The sequence below is a fragment of the Balaenoptera musculus genome, chromosome 10 (genome assembly GCF_009873245.2).
Source record: "Balaenoptera musculus isolate JJ_BM4_2016_0621 chromosome 10, mBalMus1.pri.v3, whole genome shotgun sequence".
In the NCBI taxonomy this organism is placed as follows: Eukaryota; Metazoa; Chordata; class Mammalia; order Artiodactyla; family Balaenopteridae; genus Balaenoptera; species Balaenoptera musculus.
In genome coordinates this window covers 104,599,721-104,618,116 of record NC_045794.1, presented here as the reverse complement: position 1 = coordinate 104,618,116, position 18,396 = coordinate 104,599,721, and the positions used below count along the sequence as shown (strand labels likewise).

At 60.2% G+C, this 18,396-nt stretch overlaps 1 protein-coding gene across 1 annotated transcript; it reads right to left on the bottom strand.

Moving 5' to 3' along the window:
- Positions 1-6,484: 6,484 nt before the first annotated feature.
- Positions 6,485-17,053, bottom strand: MAPK8IP2 (mitogen-activated protein kinase 8 interacting protein 2). Its single transcript, XM_036867370.1, has 12 exons — positions 16,911-17,053; positions 15,810-15,915; positions 14,153-14,473; positions 13,910-14,003; positions 12,614-13,816; positions 12,167-12,242; positions 11,865-12,037; positions 11,673-11,782; positions 10,940-11,044; positions 10,726-10,796; positions 7,650-7,748; positions 6,485-7,216 (listed from the first exon to the last, which is right to left on the bottom strand). The coding sequence occupies exons 1-12, from the start codon at positions 16,973-16,975 to the stop codon at positions 7,144-7,146; spliced, it is 2,496 nt and encodes an 831-aa protein (XP_036723265.1). The 5' UTR covers positions 16,976-17,053; the 3' UTR covers positions 6,485-7,143.
- Positions 17,054-18,396: the final 1,343 nt, after the last annotated feature.

The following is an 18,396-nucleotide window of genomic DNA, read 5'->3' as shown; positions in this document are numbered from 1 at the left end:
TATAATGCACTCGAGCTACACACTTGAGTGTGTAGCTTGAGTGCCCTTTATGATGCCATGTATATTTTATACTTCAATAGAAATAAAATATTAATCGTGATTGTGTCAACTGTATCTCGAGAAAACTGGAAGAAAAAAATTTAACCGTAGTAAATACCACAAAGGGAGAGTGCTTGGTGCTACAAAAGTGCAACTGCGGGGCGGGGCAGGGGTGCAGGAAATGATTGAACCAGTTAGGGCTGCTTCCCCGTCTGCTGAGACCTGACGGGTGTTCACTCCACCCTCTCAACGCAAGGTTCTCCCCCACCCCCTCCACTTTTGGTCTTGCTGTGATGCTTTGAGAGCAGAAAAGCTTGTTTCTCATCATTTTAGCTGCTTTAGTGCGATGCACCCTCTTTGTAGAGGCACCGGTATGCGCACGTGCTCTCCCACGTTCGTGCACATGCGCCCGCAGACGGGCCTGCATACTTGACACAGACATGCACACGCTCACGCGTATTCATACACACGCTCACAGCCACAAATGCTGTCCCTCCTCTGCTGCTGTTGATTTGAAAAGCAGCCCTTTTCCTGCGAGCCTAAGACCGTCCACTCCCACCGAGCGGTTTCCCCAGGGCGCCCAGCACCCTCTGGAAGGCGCTCGTGTGTTTGGAAGGGACAGAACGCCGCGCTGTGGGCGCTGTGGTTTCCCTCAGGAGGGAAGAAGAGACCCCGGACACGCCCCTCCCGCCCCCGTGACCGTGACTGTGAACCCCGCATCTTACCTGTGGGTGTTGGACTCGACCCTGACCCTCGTCACGGCTGGACACTGCCTGCGGGATGTCTGGAGAGTCCTGCCAGCTCCTGGACCCCAGGCCTGGTGTAGGCAGGGCAGTAACAGAGGGAGGAGGGCGTTTATTTGTGCCCCCAGCTCCTTGGCTCCTTCGTGTGAAGACCTCCCCTCAGGCGGGCGCAGCCCTGGGGGCAGAGGCATGACGGCCTCCATCCTCCTCGGCAGCTCCCCACACCCCGGGCTGAGCTGCCCAGGGGCCCTCTGCAGGGTCCCTTTTTGTGCCTTCTTTTCCACCCGGGAGTCCCCAGCACCCTCCCAATAAATTCCCTTTGGGCTAAGTTACCCAGAGTCAGCGTCTATAGGTCGGTTGCAGCCACAGAAGAAAACAATTACTAACCCACCCTCCTCATCCCAGCAAATGTGGGCCAGCGGTGACAGGAATGGGCCGTGGTCCCTGCCATCCAGGGTGACGGCGCTGCCACAGACAGGTTCAGTGTAATGTGCTGAGTGCTTGCGGTGGAGGATGGGCCACTGCCTCCTGGAGACACTGGGGCAGAGCCCTGGGGTCCACCTGTGCCCACCCTGCCATGTGGCCACAGGGACATGTGCCCTACTAAACAGCATGACCCTCTCCCTCTGCTTCGCCACCCGTGACTTGACAAATCACCCGCCCTGAGACACTTCCTCCCGTGAGGACAGTCCAGTCCCTCACGGGGGGGCGGCGGGGGGGTCCCTGAGGAAGGACGGGGCGAGGTCCTGGTGGCTGGCGGCGCTGAGGCTGCTGACTCCACCCACCTCCCCGCGGGGAGAGCAAGGAGAGCAAGGCTGCAGACACCTCACCGGGCCGTCAGGCTCCTCGCCCGGTGACCTCATGCAGGACGCCCCAGCGGGGCACAGGGGCTCCTGCTCTACAGGGCTCCGGTCTGTCTGCGGGCTGCAGAGTGTGGGTGTGGGGGGCCAGGCCCCTCCCCGTCAGGTAGATGCCAGGGGCCGGCCGCTCTTGTCTGCTCCAAATCTGTACAAAGAAGAAACAAAAATAAAGTTGTCCTTGTGTCATCAACCCAGATGATGGCTGAGGCAGCTTTTAGGGCTACATTGTTCTATCCTCCTCCCTGCGAAGCTGAGAGGGCGTGGTACTCGGTGCAGCTGACTTTGGATTATGTGGGTGCTGCCACAGGACAGCACCCAGGACGTGGGACAGGGCCTGTATGCTGGGTTTATGCTAATTCCGTAAAACATGAGCCAGGTGTGGGGGGCACATTTGGGGAGAGACGCTATGCTGTGCATCAACTGCCGTCCCACACGCACCTCACACCTCCACACATCCCGCCACACCTGCAGACCAGGTGAGGCCATCTCAGGGCGGGTGTCTCAGGGATGGGGGGCCTGGTACCGTTGCTCTGCTCAGCACCAAGACAAAGTTCCTTAACAGTCCCCCTTCGGGAGTGCCGTTTACTTCCCCATCACCCTCGCCCTGGTGGGGGGACCTGGGGCCCCGGGTGGGTTTTACTCTCTGCGCTTCTTTTGGGAGCGTCAGGATGGTTGCTCAGCTTTAAAGGGTCAGCAGCCTGGGCGTGTCCTCTGGCCTTTGCTGCACCTGGCTAGGCAGTCCCGAGAGGGCTTGCTTCTCCCCTCTGCTCTCAGCCCGCAAACGAGGTGCTCTAAAGGGCAAGGGGTGAACGCTCCTGGGGTGGTCCTCAACCAGGGGGGGCCAGGAGCCAGCAGGCGAGTGTCCCTGCTTCCCATCCTTCGGGTATATGGTTCAGGGAAGAACTTTTATGCTTCGCAGAAGCAACTTTTTTATGCTTCGCAGAAGCAACTTTTATGCCCTTCGCAGAAGGGCACCCAGCCTTAAGGATGGGCCTTACACTGGCTTTTGCTCCCTCCCTACGTCACTCGAGCCCTCTCCTCACTACAGCACACAGTGGGGCTTTTACAAAACCAGCTGCCTGCCCCTCTGCCCTTGTATGTCCTCTTGCATGGGACTGAGCACAATGCCCAGAGATACAGCAGCCCTCAGGCAGTCATGAGGACAAAGACCACACACTTAGGACACAGGACCAAGGGAAGGAGCCTGCTGTGCTCGATGTCACCTTCTAGAAGCCACACCAGCCTCCAGGCCTCCTGCGGCACAAGAAATGCCGTGATTTATTAGACTGTCTTCCTGGGCATTTCTCTCAGAGCTGAATGCTCTGCGTCCCACCTATCACACGAACCACTGTTGAAACATTCCCAGTGACATCCAGAAAGTAGGGTGCTCTTGACATGCAGAATATAAAATCCAGGGTGTACATGTATTTTTTTTTACCTTATTGATTATATTTTTGAATCTACGATTATGTTTTTCTCCTTTTCTTGCCACTCAAACATTTTAAATCATGAATCTCTTGGTCAGCGGTTTCATAACTAGAATCTGAGCTGAGACCACCATTCTTTATTTTATAATGATCTTAGCTACTTTGCCTTAATCTTTTTGCCCTAAATTATTCCTTGACTCTCCCAATCTCTTTCCGGCCTCAAACAAAATAAAATAAAACTCATATATAGGAAGGAAACCGGAAAAAAAAATACACCAAAATATTAGCAATCTTCTTTAAGTTGAAAAGATACACTCACTGGAGCCCTGCTCTTGGCCTGACAGCTGAACTCACCGAATCCTATGAGATGGGTATTTCCATCGTGGCCAAAATAACTTTTTATGTTTGGGGTTTTTTTGTGCTTTTTTTAGATGAATTTATTATTTATTTATTTTTATTTATTTTTGGCTGCATCAGGTCTTAGTTGCGGCACACGGGATCTTCGCTGAGGCATGCGGGCTCTTTCGTTGTCGTGTGCAGGCTTCTCTCTAGTTGTGGCGTGCGGGTTTTCCTCCCTCTAGTTGTGGCGTGCAGGCTCCAGGGCGCGTGGGCTCTGTGGTTTGTGGCACGCAGACTCCCTAGTTGAGGAGCGCGAGCTCAGTAGTTGTGGCGCGCGGGCTCAGTTGCCCTGCGGCATGTGGGATCTTAGTGCCCTGACCAGGGATCAAACCCACGTCCCCTGCATTGTAAGGTGGATTCGTTACCACTGGACCACCAGGGAAGTCCCTATGTTTGGATTTAATGAACCTATCTTTACTTTTTTATTTTTAGTTTTCTGTAGGTGTTTCTATTTGCATTCGGGGGTCCCTAATAGCAACATATAATGCTTGAAACAATTAAGACATGTTCATTGCAGAGAAAAAAGGAAGAGAAACTGTCAGCCCCACCTCCGGCGACAATGACTGCAGTCTTTGTGTTTTCTTTCAGTCTTTTTCAGTGTAGTTTCTAGTGTAGATTCTGCATATTTATTTTTCCTTAGTAGCATAACAAATATTTCTGTATTATTACTAAATGTTCGTAAGCACACTTTTTTCGTACCAGCCCACTATTCCAATTAGGTATATATACCTTAATTCAGTTAACCCTACTGGTCAATATTTAGACTGTTTTTTATGTTTTCAACATTTTAAACAAGAACATGTACAATACAAAGCTTTTCATTTAGGATGCTCTCCTTGGCTGGATTTCCAGGAGGCAGAGTCCTGGCACTGGAGGCTTACTCACTCACCACTCAGGGCTCTGAGGGCCCCCAGCACGTGTGCCAGGCTCTGGGAGGACGGGGGCATTAGCAGACTCACAGTTGGCAGCCTCTGCCCAGGGCCCCCCTGCGCCCAGGAGGATAGGAGGTCACCCAGCCGCATGCAGAGAAGGGCAGTGCAGGCCCACAGGAAGCTCAGTGTCAAGGGTGGAAATAATGGGGTGGAGGGAAGAGGGGCTGGAGAAGGGCAGTGACGGGGCAGGCTGAGGTCGCACAGGGAGCCACAGCAGAGTTAAGAGGGCGAGTGGCCTGCTCAGGTTTCTGTTTAAACAACCGGGTCTGGTTGCAGGAGCTGGTGGGTTGCAGACACGGGTGGAGGTGGGAGCCTAGAGGAGGCTGCTTGACGCACAAACATCCAGGCGGAGGCGGGGAGGCGAAGGGGCAGGCTTGGGGCGGTGGGGGTGACGCCGACAGCAGGGGCAGTCTAGGGTGCCTCCAGGCCTCCTGCTCAGGCAACTGCAAGAGACATAAAGCACAGAATACAGAATGGGGCACGTGGGGAAGAGGCTCACGTCAGTTCCAAGCGTCCGTGGCTCCCACCAGGAGTTCCGTGTCTCTGCACCTCAGGGCCCCGGTTAGGGTCCCGCGTTTACCGAACTCCACCAGGCGCCTGGCCGTGACTGGCAGAAGCAGCGCTCCTGGGGGGCGCTGGGGTTGGCGAGTTAAGGCGCAGCACAGAGCTGAACCACGCGGTCTGCCTGGGGCAGGACTCGGGGGCCCTCGGCACGGGGAAGGCACCGAGGCCGCGGGAGAGACGAAGCCAGTGAGGGGACCCAGGACAGAGCCAGGGCGGGGTCTGGAGCGCAGCTGAGCCGGAGCAGACCGTGAGCCAGCCCCGAGCAGGAACAGCTGGGGAGGGGAAGGAAGGTGCCCGGGCAGGTGCAGGAAAGGAGACCAGAGGTGGAAGGCAGGTGGGCAGGTGTGGGAAGGGCCCTACAGACCGGAAGCTGCTCCAGGTGAAGGACGCCCAAGCGTGTCTGGCTGCTGTCCCAAAGGGCCACCGCAGGAAGGGAAAGGTATGGATACAGAGACGTGAGGAGATGAGTTGGAGGGAGGGACTGAGCCCAACAGGGGCAGAGTGGGGGCCGGGCAAATGGAGCCTTCCCTGAGATGGGGGGTCGAACTCCCACCTGACTGAGTGAAGGGAACAGCGGGCGGGGGTGCAGCCACGGGGACCTGAGAGCCACGCCCCCAGGCTCGGGGCAGAGGTGCGCGTCCAGGGGTTCTCTGCCTCGTTCAACTGTAATTAGTAGGAAAGTTTTCTCGTAGATGTTCTGCTGGGTCGGTCTTCTTGCAGGGTCGGGGGCCCTGGCCTGCACCGGGGCTACCCAAAGGCTGAAGGGTGGTCATTTACTGATTCCTAACCCATGACTATGTTCTCTGTTTGCTGGTTGCCCTTAATTTGAGTAGAGGTGTGTGATTTCTATAGACAGTAGTCTTCAACCTTCATGTAGTGAATTTGTCTATACTGGCCTTTCTCACTCTCATTTCTCAATCTTCACCTGCTGTCTTCCTGGTGTGCTCTCATCCTGGGCTCAGGTGGTTAGGGCGGGGGGCAGGCCCACCCTCAGAAAGGCACTGACCACCATGCTGACCTCAGCACCCGAGAGCTGGGGCTCACCGGGGCCAGGGGGCCGGGGAAGCCCTTTCTCCAGGAGGTACCATCTATAATCACCTCGGGCATGTGACAGACAGTCACCTCTTTTCTTCTGGCTTTCTGTGGAGACTTTTTAAAACATTAATCTTAAGATCTAAGCAGATTGACGCCTGCTCTCTGTCTCACATACACACTCACAAGCGTGCGGGCACACTCATAAGCACGCACACACTTCCCAGCCCGGCGCTCCAGTGCAGGTGGAAAGGGCACACGTCGCGTGACCTTCCGCTCTGGCCTCAGCTTCCTCGCTGACCAAGCAAGCGTATTTGGAGAGCACCTCCCGCGCGCCGCACAGCAACACCGGCGTGGTTTCAGAGAGCCCTGAAGGGGTGAGACTTCTCCTGATTCCATCACCCTGGGGTCTTGGTCCCCACTGCCACGGACAGTGCCTGGGCCCCTGGCCCCTTATCTACTCCCCCCCACCCCAGAAATAGCCAAGGTCACACCAAGCAGAGAGTTTATTGAGGTGCTGGACTGCGGGCAGCGCTTGCAGCGGCGTAGCGGATGCTGGTGTGGCCGGGGCCTGGGCCGGGGCCCCCTCCTCCTAGCAGCGTCTGGGGCTCGGGGTGACCACGACTCCTAGTCTCCCCCAGGGCCCTACTGGGGAACCCCTCCCTGCTTACCCCTGAGCTCCTCGTGGGGCAGTATGGGGGGGCGTCCCCTCTCTTTGTCCCTATGGTGAGGATGGGATGATCCCTTGATATTCACTATAAAAATTAAAATTCCTTTATAAATCACATGGGAAGAGCAAGAGGGGTCACCTGGGAGCTTCCTCCACACGCGCCTCCCAATGCTGACCCCAAAGTAAAGAGCAGAGGGCAAGAGTGTGCAGGCACAGAGGAGCAGAGACACACAGGAGGAGAGAGGAGGGAGGCCAAGGGCAGACCAGGGCGACACAGACAGAACAGGTCAGGGGTAGCGAAGGTACAGGCTCCACTCTTCAGCAGCCCCTGGGGAGCAAGGAGGAGAGTTCCCAGCACAGCCCGAGACTCGCCGGATGTCAGGTCCCATGTGCCCCCAGTCCAGTCCTTGCCAAAGCCGAGGAGGCCGCGTGAGACGCCCCAGCCCCAGCCGCTCCCGGAGCGGGAGCGCGGCGGGGCTACTCCAGGTAGATGTCCTCTGTGGGGCAGGCGTACTCCAGGTGGCGCTGGTAGTACTCCAGGAAGGCGCGGCTGGCGGAGAGAGCGTCCTCAGCCCCAGGCTCCCCAGGTCCGCCCGCCTGGGCCTGCCCGTGTCTCCCCCAGCTTCACTGCTCAGCCCTCCGGGCCCGGGCCCTTTTCCTTACGGTCTGGCCTCAATGCTGCCTTCCCACCCCCACCCCTGTGGTCAGGGTGCCCGTGCCGTTCCCACGCGCAGGACCCCCCTCCACGCTCCTGCCCCAAGCGCTCTGCCCACCACCTTCCCAACCCTCCACCACCACCACGGTCATCTGGCCTTCCCTCCCTGCCCCTCCCCTGTCTCCCCAAACCTCATCTCCATCCCTCCTCCCAGCCTGCTCACGCCCTGGGCACCGCTGCACCGGTTCTGCATCCCCACCCCGGTCCCAGCCATCACTCCACACTGGCCCAACCCTAATCCTGCAACCCACCCTCCGGACCCACTCACCCCACACTCTGGGCCACGGGCCTCATCGACTCCTGGGAGACGAAAACGTGGCAGGCAAAACGGCTCAGCAGCGGGTGTTTGGTGATGAAGCCAAAATAGCTGCGAGGAGAGCAGCGGTGAGCACACGGGGGACGTCAGGGCACGGGTCCACCCCTCAGCCCCCAGGGATCGGGGAGAAGAGGCAGGAACAGAGAGGGCTCAGGGAGGGCGTGTGGGGCTGGGGAATGTGCGGGTCAGACGATTTCAAGATTCGAGGCCCCTTTCTGGGTCCCCGTCCAAGCACAGCGCTGGGCATCTGTGAGGAGTTAGCGATCTATGCTGATCTGTCCACAACAAGGGTGTCCCGCTGCATCTTCCTTCTCCCGAGACAGTGCCACCTGCCTCTGTGGCCCCCCACCCAAAGCCTGCCCCTGGACCACAGAGCAAGGCCTCCCCCTGTCTTCTGGGCACCGCATCTCAGCTGACTCTTCCTTGTCATGTCACCTGACACCCTGAGCCTGCCCAGTCCCACCTCTGGTCCTGCAAACCCACAGCTGTTTTCCGGGCTCTGATGTGGGGCTTGACATGGGCCCTGATGTGGGGCTTGACATGGGCCCTGATGTGTAAAACAGTCTTCCTGAAGAAGCTTGTACCCTGGCTCTGTCGCCCCAGCTCTCTTCCATGTATGCCTTTCCTGAATCTGCCCTTCTTCTCATCAAGACATTAATAAAAATTATTGTCCAGAGGGAGGAACTGTCAGAATCCTGCAGCAGGAGGGTTGAGACCCACCCCCCAACTGTGGCCAATCCAGTCCACACCAGGTGGGATTAGGGTTTTGTGGCTCCACCAGATGGGAATCCACACGACAGCATCATCGCTGGGACAACGTGCTCTTGTTGACCACGAACACGTCCCAGCCTTGTCTCAAATGCCACGTTCAGTCGATCGCATTCATAGGGAGTGCCAGGCACCATCCTAAGCAAGCTCTTTATATTATTAACTCCCATAAACCTCACAACATCCCTGGGAGGTAGGTCTCTAGATGAGGGCACTAAGGCACAGAGGGGGTCGGAAACACAGCCAGTCTGCCCACAGACACACAGCCAGTCTGTGGCGCCCTAGGCGTGCTCTCAGCCGCCTGTGATCTCACACGCCACATGCTCCTACCTTATCCGGACACAGTGTGCCCAGCACATGCCTAATCCAGCCCGCTTCACAGTGAGATGCCTGACATTGTCTCCTTGTGCCCCCTCACGGTGGGGACTGGGCTGAGTTCTGGAGTAACATATGCCGGGAAAGTCTGGGCCAGGACAGCACCTCCTCGGTCCCCTCCTGGCCACGGAGCTGCATCTGGGTCAGCGTCGGGCCTGGACGCCTGAGCCTGTGGCACCACAGTTTCCCTCTGCTGTCCTTCCTCTCTCGGGTGTGCCACCCTCAGCCCACTGGCCCTCATGGTGCCAGGCCTGCCCCGCCGCCTGTTCCGAGCCCTGGCCCTCTACCCCAGTCCTCCACCCTTCAGAGCAGCATCTAAACGGTGATCCCATCAAACCATCTCCCTCTCAAGGGAGAAGCAGCCAAACTGGGCTCTGACCTGGCTGAGCGTGGACACCATCGCCCAGCCAGCAGACAGAGCGCCCCTCACTCTTACCACAAGTGTCCAGGTGACACACACGCTGGCCTCAGTATCTGTCACAAGCCTCAGCCCCAGCAGCAGTGTGGCCTTCCCACATCCTGCCTCCCCTGAGGACCTGCTTCCTCAAATACCACTGGCCCTTCTGAGCCTCTGCTCGGCTCCGTGTGCGTCGCAGGCTAGCTCCTCCTGTCGCTTCGTCTAGGGCACCGGCATCCCGTGCGCAGGAGTCCAGCTGGGCAGGAAGGCTGTAGCCCTTCGTCTAGGGCACCGGCATCCCGTGCGCAGGAGTCCGGCTGGGCAGGAAGGCTGTAGCCCTTCGTCTAGGGCACCGGCATCCCGTGCGCAGGAGTCCGGCTGGGCAGGAAGGCTGTAGCCCTTCGTCTAGGGCACCGGCATCCCGTGCGCAGGAGGCCGGCTGGGCAGGAAGGCTGTAGCCCTTCGTCTAGGGCACCGGCATCCCGTGCGCAGGAGGCCGGCTGGGCAGGAAGGCTGCAGCCCTCCACCCGCTGGTTGCGCCTCTCCCCTTTCACTGCCGTCTCTTCTCTCTCTGCCTGGCTACCCTGTTTGCCCCACGGCCGAAGTTTTCCACCTGCTCCGAACGTACCTCCCCCCAGGTCTCCCTTCCACATTCCAGACCATGTCGCAACGGCCACTTCAACCTCACTGCCTCTGGACTGAATACTGCATCGCCAGCCTGTCAGGCCCATTCACCCCATGCCTCTTCTCTTGGTGTGTGGGTTACTAACTGCTCAACACCCAGGTCACCCTTGATTCTCTCTCCAGGTCAGCCTCTACATCCAATCAACTCAGGTCCTGCCTGGCCACCTCCTAAATGCCACTAGGTCTCAGCACCTGGATAACCTCAGCAGCCACCTGGTCTCCTGCCAGCAGCACTTGGGTCCTTCCACTCTGCACAGCAGCCAGAGCCAGCCCGTCAACCTGACTGTGTCACCCCATGACCCCATCGCCAATGGGATTAAGTATAAGCTCCTTGGCATAGTCAGAAGGACACAGGTGCTCTTAGTGTCCCTCCAGCCTTACCCAGCTGCCCCCAAAGAGCCCCTAGTGCCCCTTGCCCACAGCCCTGGCTCAGCTGGCTCCCTGCCAAGAAGATCCACCCTGTCACCCACTTGCCTTTCAAGGTTTGTAGAGTGGTCTTCAGTCGCCCCTCTAAGTCCCAGGAGAATTCGCCCGCCTCCCTGCAGGTCTGCTCACTGGAGCCCCATGCAGACGTCCACCAGAGCCCCACGAGTGCTTGCTTCGAGCACTCGCTTGTCTGTGTGTCTGTCTCCGCACCCAGACCAGATGGGGGCCTGTCTGATCCAGGTGTCCTGGGCCCAGAACAGAGTGGGCGCCATGTGGGGACTCAACTCCTGGAGCCAAGTGGGTGTGGGTGAGAGGGTGGGATGGTGAATGGGCAGCCCTCAGGGTTTGAGGGCACTATGGGATGGGTGAGTCTCGTACCAGCTGTTGCGGGGGTGGCAGCCGCAGAACGAGATGTTCTTCATCTGGAAGAAGTGGCTGCAGTGCTGGAACTAGAGCAGAGGTGGCAGAAGAGGGCCAAGTTAGATAGAGTAGCCCAGGGCCACTCCTGCCACCCCTGCTGGACGCGCCTCAGTCTGACCCCTTTGCCTCACCCCTCCCACTGTCCCCTGTGCCTCAGGCCCCCACACCCCACCTCGGGTCCTCCACTTAGACTCAGCTTGACCCCCCGAAGAGAAATCTCAAGGTCACAGGAGGCAGGAGGACGCAGGTGGACGGTCAGTTTCCGGGCAGTGGCGATCTGCAGAAGAAGTTAGGGGAGAAAAGGGTCTCAGGGGCCTATGAGGGTATCTGTCCCTCCTGGTGGGACATTTTCGATTAGGTTTGAAGACTCCGGGCAGTGATTCGGGAAGATGTGAGTGTGGCCTTGGCCGCTCCTCAGCCTGGGGACGGCCTGCCCCGTCTTCTTTCCGTTCCTCCCCAGGACTACGGCCCCACCAACCCCGGCCTCCCCGCTGCCTGTCTTGTGAGCTGGATGCGGGCTCCCAGGCGCAGAGCCGTGCCGCTGCCCTACTGCTCTCCCGCTCGCCCGCAGGCCCAGCGGACGGGCCGGCCCTCACCGAGTGTCCACTGAGTGAATAACGAGTGAGCAAATGACTTCCAGGGAAGGGTCTGTGAGAGCTGGTCTTGATTTTCAGACATGAATACGATGGGCTGAAGCGAGGGAGGGGCCAGCGGGAAGGTGACGGGGAACAGCTGTCGAGCGCTGCCCGAGGCCTGTCTGCCAGGCCTCTGAATCGGGGCTGGGGGGGCCCGGGCCCTGAGGCCCCCAAGCATCCTGGAACCCTCTGTGGAAGAGGGCGGAGGCCTGGGGCCTCCAAGGGCTGTGCCAGCCTGCAGGGCTCAGGGGCCCCCACCTCCAGACTGACCTTCTGCATGGCTGCACACAGGATGCCATTGCCCTGGTGACAGGGCACCTCCACGGAGCCCAGGAACTGCACGTCAAAGCGCTCCACCCAGCAGGGACCCCGCTTGCTCCCTGGGAGATCACAAGGGGCCTAGGTCAGGTGAGCAAGAGAGGGTCTGGGGTGACAAGACGCCCCTTGGGGAAGGGGCCTCACCCAGCAGGTCCTTGGCCGGGCCAGGCACCACGTGGGCATAGAAGGCAGGGAAGACGCCACGCTCCCCCGTGCGCATGTTGAAGCCACGGAACCAGAAGTCATCCTCCTCGGCCTCCACCAGGACCGGGTCGTCCACATCCAGCTCAAGCTCGTCGGGATGGCGGGGAATGAACCTGAGGCCAGGTCAGAAGTAGGAGGTCACTGGGGCAGGGGCAGGAATGGCTGGGCTGTGTCCACCAGTGTCCCGTGGTGTCTGTAGACGCAGGTGGAGGGTCACTAACAGCGAGGGGGAGAGGCTGTACCTGAACACGGCCCGATGGGTTTGCTCCCTCTCCTCCCCATTGACCAGGCAGGAAAAAAGGCCGAAAGACTCGGTGCCTGAGAGACAGAAACAAGAGAGACAAAGGCTCAGGGGAGGGGCAGGAAGAGCAGTACTTGAAGGCCCCGCCAAGCTCCCCTCCCCTCCCCTCAGCCGTCTGGCGTGGGCTGTCCTCAGTCACGGAGGGAGGGAGAAGTAGCTCACCGGGGGCTGGATGGAGACAGAGCAGCCTTCCCCACGCAGCTCCCCACCCTATGGGCGCCTGGGGGAAGCCCCAGGCCCCGGTGCTGGGTAAGAGGGCAATGCCCAGTCCTGACCACCTGCAGACCCTCAGGCTGCCCTGGGCACTCCGGGGATCTGCATGGGCCCTGGGGCCAAGGAGCCAGCCTGCTCCCCCCAGGACCACCCCCTTTCCCCACCTCCCACTCACTGGAGGATCGAGAGGTGCTGTTGACAAAGACATTGAGGAACTTCCTGGAGAAGGTGAGGTCAGGGCTGCCCGGGGAGGCGTCCCCGGGGCCCTGCTCACGGCCCAGCAGCACGGCTCCCGCCTCCTCCTCGCTGGCCTCGCCGCCGCTGTCCTCGCTGTCGGCACCCAGGCCCGCGCCGCGCTGCAGGCTCACCAGCTCCAGCTGCGTGTGTTCGTCCACCACCAGCGTGTACTTGACGGCGTCGTACACCAGCGAGGCGTCCAGCGCCGCGGGGCCCGCGCCCCGGCCCCCGGGGGGCCCTGCCTTGGGCTCAGCTGCGTCCTCCTCCTCTTCATCCTCGTCGTCCTCTTCCGAGCAGGCGGCGGAGCAGGCGCGGCCCGGGCGGGCCGGGCGGCCCGGAGCGGCCCACAGGGGCGTGATGGTGTCGCGCGTGGGGTTGCTGAGGAAGAGGCAGGGCCCGGGCTGCGCGGGGCCGGGCCGAGGGGCGGAGGGCTCGGGGGGCGGCGGCCCACACAGCGTCTCCATGTCCACCAGCTCCACGCCCGGCCCCGCCGCCGCCCCGGGGGCCTCGCCGGCGGGCGACGCACCCTCGCCGGCAGGACGCGGCGCGGGAGACAGGCACTGGCCAGGGCAGCGGATGGGCGAGGAGCCCTCGGAGATCATGCGGCTCACGAGGTTGCTGAGCAGCCAGGGCGAGTCGGCGTCCTCGCTGAGGTCCGGCTCAGACTCGGACCCCGACTCGTACTCGCTGTTGGTGTCGTCGGGGCCCACGGGCAGGAAGGCGGGGCGGCGTGGGGGCTCGCTCGGCGGCTCGGGCTCGGGCTCCGAGGCCGGCGACGAGGCCTCCTCGATGGAGTTGGTGAGGTGCGAGGAGCGGCCGCTGCTGCTGCCGCCGCCGTCGTCGCTGCTCCGCTCCAGCTCTGTCTCTGAGATGGACGAAATCATGCGCCCCAGGCGCGCGCCGCCCGCGTCCTCGGAGTCGGAGCCCGGCGACGACAGCTCCTGGCTGCTGCGCCGACCCCCGCGGCCTCCGCTGGAGCCGCTCCCCAGGTCGGCCTCGATGCCCGGATCCGAGGAGGGCGAGGCCCCACCTGGCGCCAGGGGCCCTGCGGGCTGGTTTCCTTCGGAGTCGCAACCTGGGTGCACAGCTGACTGCGCCCCGCAGGGGCTTCTGTCCGTGGGCGGGAGCGGGGCGGGCGGCTCTGCGGAGCAGGGGGTTGGGTCAGCCAGCCCACCTCCCCCACTCCTCCCTCCCTCGCCTCCGGTGTACCCCCTCCCACCACCGCCCAGCTCACCTCGGAGGGGCTCCTGGGCGGGTGGGCACAGCACTGTTTCCTGCCTGGAGGCTGGAGGCCCTGGAGCAAACCCTCCATTGTTGTTCAGGGAGTCCTGGGGGGGAGGGGAGGGGCGAGGGTAGGAGAGCAGCGCTGAGGGGGGGCCCCAGCTCTCAGGGGTAGGTGGGGGGACAGGCCGCCACGGGGACCAGAGTCCCAGATGCTGGGAACCAGGGTTAGCTGTGGGGCTGGGTGCTCGCTCACCTGGGCTCCCAGCGTTGTCAGGTGGAGCGTGGTGGGCCGGTGCTTGTGGGGCTCCTCCAGGGAGGGGGAGGGGATCAGGGGCTCCCGAGCAGGGCCTCCTCCCTCCTTGCCCTCCCCTTCTTCCTCCCCCTCCTCCTCCTCTTCCTCCTCCTCCTCCTCCTCCTCCTCCTCCTCCTCCTCCTCCTCCTCCTCCTCCTCCTCCTCCTCCTCCTCCTCCTCCTCCTCCTCTTCATTGTCATCGATCATCTCAAACTCCTGGAAGTCATCCTGGAAGGAGCAGATGGGGTGCGGCTGCTCCGAACGCCCCAGGGAAAGGCCGTCCTGCAGGAAAGAAGGGCAGGGTGGAGCTGGGCCAGTGTGGGACAGTGACTTGGGGTCCCAGGTGCCAGGAAAGGGGAAAGCAGGAAGCTATAAGTCAAGGGACAGAAGCCTCCCTCCAGGTCACTCTGCTCTCCACCAACAGAGCAGCTTTTTAAAAAATCTACTTAAGATACATAAGGATCACTACAGTTCTTGGTAAGTAAGAGCCCAAACTCCTAAGTCTGGGTGACAGAGATACTCAAAGTGGACCCAACCCACCTGCCAGCCTCATCTCACCCTCAAACCCCGTCACATTTGACACCAGCACTTTTCCTTCATAGTATTTTAACACAACTCATAGTTACTGTAGAGTTTGGGGTCTGTCTCCCCCACCAAGCTGCAAGCCCCACCAGGACAGGGCCGTGTCCATACTGGACACTGGTACAGCCCACCCCCAACTGAGAACAGGACCGGCCCACAGTAGAAGCTCAGTAAATATCCAGTGAATGCATGAAGCACAGACAGCCAGCACCAGGCTTCACCAGCCTCAGGACCTTTGACCCACTAATCCCTTGCCAGCAATTCCTCTCCTCCATTCCCTCCTGCCTCCCCCATCTGCCAGCTCCTTCTAGCCCTCCCTCAGGGCATGGTTGTGCGCCATTCCCACTGGAAAATCTCCCTGATGGCCTCAGTCTTGGGTGGGTTCCCATCATTGCACCTTCTGTCCCCTCATGGGAATCCAGCCATTGACACTCAGGCAGCCACTGCCTCTCACATGTCTTTCTCCCCTACTAGGTTATAAGCTCCTGAGGGCAAGAGCCACACCTGTCCTGCTCTCTTCCCAGGCACCTGGAAGCCCCCAGAACTTGCCACATGGGAGTTGCTCAGAAATGTTCTTGAATGAAAACAAAAACGTAAAGAGATGGGGAGGAGGTGGGCAGGGGGAGACTTCAGGGGTGGAGACATGAGGCAGGCAGATGGAGGCTTGAGAGGTGGGGAAAGGGCAGAGGAGGAGATGAGGGGAGACGGCAGCTGGAAGGGGCTAGATCTCTCTGGGAAGTGAGCTGAGCACAGAGGCACCAAAGCATAGACACATCTCCCCTCCCCCAAGCTAGCCCGCTGGTGGGGGTCAAGCGAGGACTGATGGGGAAGGTCCTCAGTGGACCTCTGTTAGAAAAAGAGAGGTCTGATATCAAGGAATGCCCCAGGTCGAGAGGCCAAGGGAGAGGGGGCAATCAGAGGATTTCTTGTTTCAAGGCTGAGCTTAGACCCACCCTAAAAGCCCACGAGACTGCTAAGCATAACCTAAGCGAGACTCTCCCTTGAGAGAGTTCTCTGCCCGCAGCCCCTTCCCCACCTTCTCGCAGTGGTCCGAGTCGTAGCTGAGGCCCAGACCACAGTCATCGGTGATCTCAGACAGATCTTCATCATCAAATTCTTCCAGGCTTATGTCCTGTGGAGGCCTGGAGAGGAGAGCAAGGACAGGGCTCCTGAGAGAGCCACCAACCCTGGACTCCCTGGCTGGGAACTGGCCCTAAGGAGGGGCCAAGGGAGACCCCCCACCCCAGCTCCTAGGCCCCGTGATCTCCAGAGGCCCCAACTCCCAGACCTGCATCCTGCCATTATCTTGGACCTCAAACTCTGCTCTCCAATGGATTTCCCCCTCAATCTGAGCCATGACCAGCCCAGAAGAGGCACCTGTCCCCCAAACCCTCCTCCCAGTCCTCCTTCCGCAAACAGCCAGCAGCCTCTCCTCCCTCTACCCTCAGCTCCAGGCCCCTCTGGGTCACAGGCTCCGCCTCAGGGGAGCCAGGCTGAGCAGAGAAGGGGGAGGGGAGCTGAGGCTGCAGCAGCAGGAGGAGGGGGAGGGGTCAAGCCCGTTCTGGGAGCAGAATCTGGCCAGTTGGCCCCCACTCCTGCGGAAGGCAGGCCTACACCCAGAGGTCCAGCCCTCTCCCCACCCTAGTCCCTTCCCCCAGCCCCCAGGCTTGATTTCAACTCTCTCCCTGCCAGAGCCCTACAGACCAGGCCGGGCTTCCACCAGAGGCCCAACAAGGCCAAAAGGACACTGCCAAGCACAGAGCGTGTGCCCAGCATCCTGCCCAGGCAGCCTACCCCTCAGAGGCTCCGCCCACGACCTCTGAGGACCTCCACCTTTGAGGGGTCGGCTGTTCAGGCTGGGTGCAGCACTGGATCTCAGCAGGAATTTGGGGTTGGGGGCGGTCACTGGGGCTGGAGGACGGGCATAAGGGGAGGGCAAAAATAGAGAGACCCGGCACCGAGGGGTGGGGATGAGGAGCCACGGGCCTCAGGACCAGAGAGGGGTCTGGGGCTTGGGCCCCCAAAGGCGACGGGGGTGGGGTGGCAGGGTCGGGTCGGAGGAGTCTGGGGACTGGGTCAGAGGGGGTGCTGTAAGAAGCGAAGGGCCTGCCGAGGCCCGGGGCGCCCAAGTGCGTACCTGCAGCCTGGCGGCGACAGCGAGTGAAAGGTGGAAAGAGAAAACATCTCCGCCCGATCCGCCATCTTCTCCGGGGAAAGGTCTGCCGACTGCGGCGGGGGAGGGGTGCCCGGAGCGACAGCCCCGCACGCCCTTCGTCGCTCCCTCCCGCCCGCCCTCAGCCCGCCCCAAGTCACCTCGTGACACGCCCTGCGACACCCCGCCGCCAGCACACCTCGACGCCAGGACACCGCGGCAGCGCGAGCCGGGGGGGAGGGGAGGAGGGGAGGACCTGGGAGGAGGGAGGATCCGGGGGGAGGGGAGGAGGGCGGACCCGGGAGGAGGGCGAAGGGGACGGCGGGGAAGCTGGTTGGAGGAGACAAGATGGTTTGACTAAGAGGCTCGGGTTGGGGGAGAATCGGGTTGCGGTTTGGTTTTTTCGGGGTGGGGGCAGGCGAGAGGCGGATTAGTGGGGATGGGGGATCAGTTCGTATGGTGAGAGCTTAAATGAGGAACTTGCTATGGGGAAGTCGGTCCGCAGACCTCTGGTTAACTGACTTTGGGGTGTGGGGTGGGACGGGGCCTGGTGGAGTGGTGGTGCAGCCCCAGGAGCTGCGCTGACGTCCCCGGGAATCAGAACAGAAGGGCTGGGGTCCCAAGCCTGGCTCTGAGTGATTCAGACTGATACTGGGCTGCGCGTGGACCAGGGCTGGAGGAGCTGTCCACGCCCGGGTGCTGATCAGGGCTGGAGGAGCTGTCCACGCCCGGGTGCTGATCAGGGCTGGTCGGAGCTGTCCCACCAAGGGTGCTGATTGGGCCCACGGAGATTTCCCCCTGAAACGTGCTGACTGCGACTGGAGGGGCTGTTTCCCCGACGGGTGCCGGTCAGTGCTGGGCAGAGGCATCTGCCCAAGGAGTGCTGATCCGGGCTGGACTCACAAAGAGCTGTGACCCAAACTTCCCAGATTTCCTTTCTATCCCGAGTCTTGTCATCACACCGATTAACTTGGACATCCACGTAAGTGACCCATCCAACACCCTTGACTTCTGATCAAGTCTGATGGTCTATGATCACTAATGGTACACCTAGTACAAAACACAAAATCGACGGGACTTACATGGGAAAACTGAAATATCAACACACTGTCAGCAGTCCTCATGACAGATGAATCCTAAAAAGTCAGAGGATACTTTCTGACAACTTTCTCATAGGTTAGAAAAAAGATAAATGCAAACCTTCTATCTTTTGCTCTACTCACATAGCACTGAAATCACAAACAAAATAAAAATGCCAATAGCTAAAACTGAAAAATGAAAAGCTTAAGAGGGACTTCCCTGGTGGTCCAGTGGGTAAGACTCTGTGCACCCAGTGCAGGGGGCTGGGGTTCGATACCTGGTCAGGGAACTAGATCCCACATGCCATAACTAAAGAGTTCACATGCCGCAATAAAGATCCTGCGTGCTGCAGCTAAGGCCAGGCGCAGCCAAAATAAATAAATAAATAATT

What these genes read in the sequence shown, in the direction of transcription:
- MAPK8IP2 (XM_036867370.1), bottom strand. Translation starts at nt 16,975, where the DNA reads ATGGCGGATCGGGCGGAGATGTTTTCTCTTTCCACCTTTCACTCGCTG. An exon ending in CTGTCGCCGCCAGGCTGCAG is followed by an intron (nt 15,916 to 16,910) that starts GTACGCACTTGG and finishes TCTCCTCTCCAG; the next exon opens with GCCTCCACAGGACATAAGCC. An exon ending in GTCTAAGTGGAGGACCCGAG is followed by an intron (nt 10,797 to 10,939) that starts GTGGGGTGTGGG and finishes CCTCTGCTCTAG; the next exon opens with TTCCAGCACTGCAGCCACTT.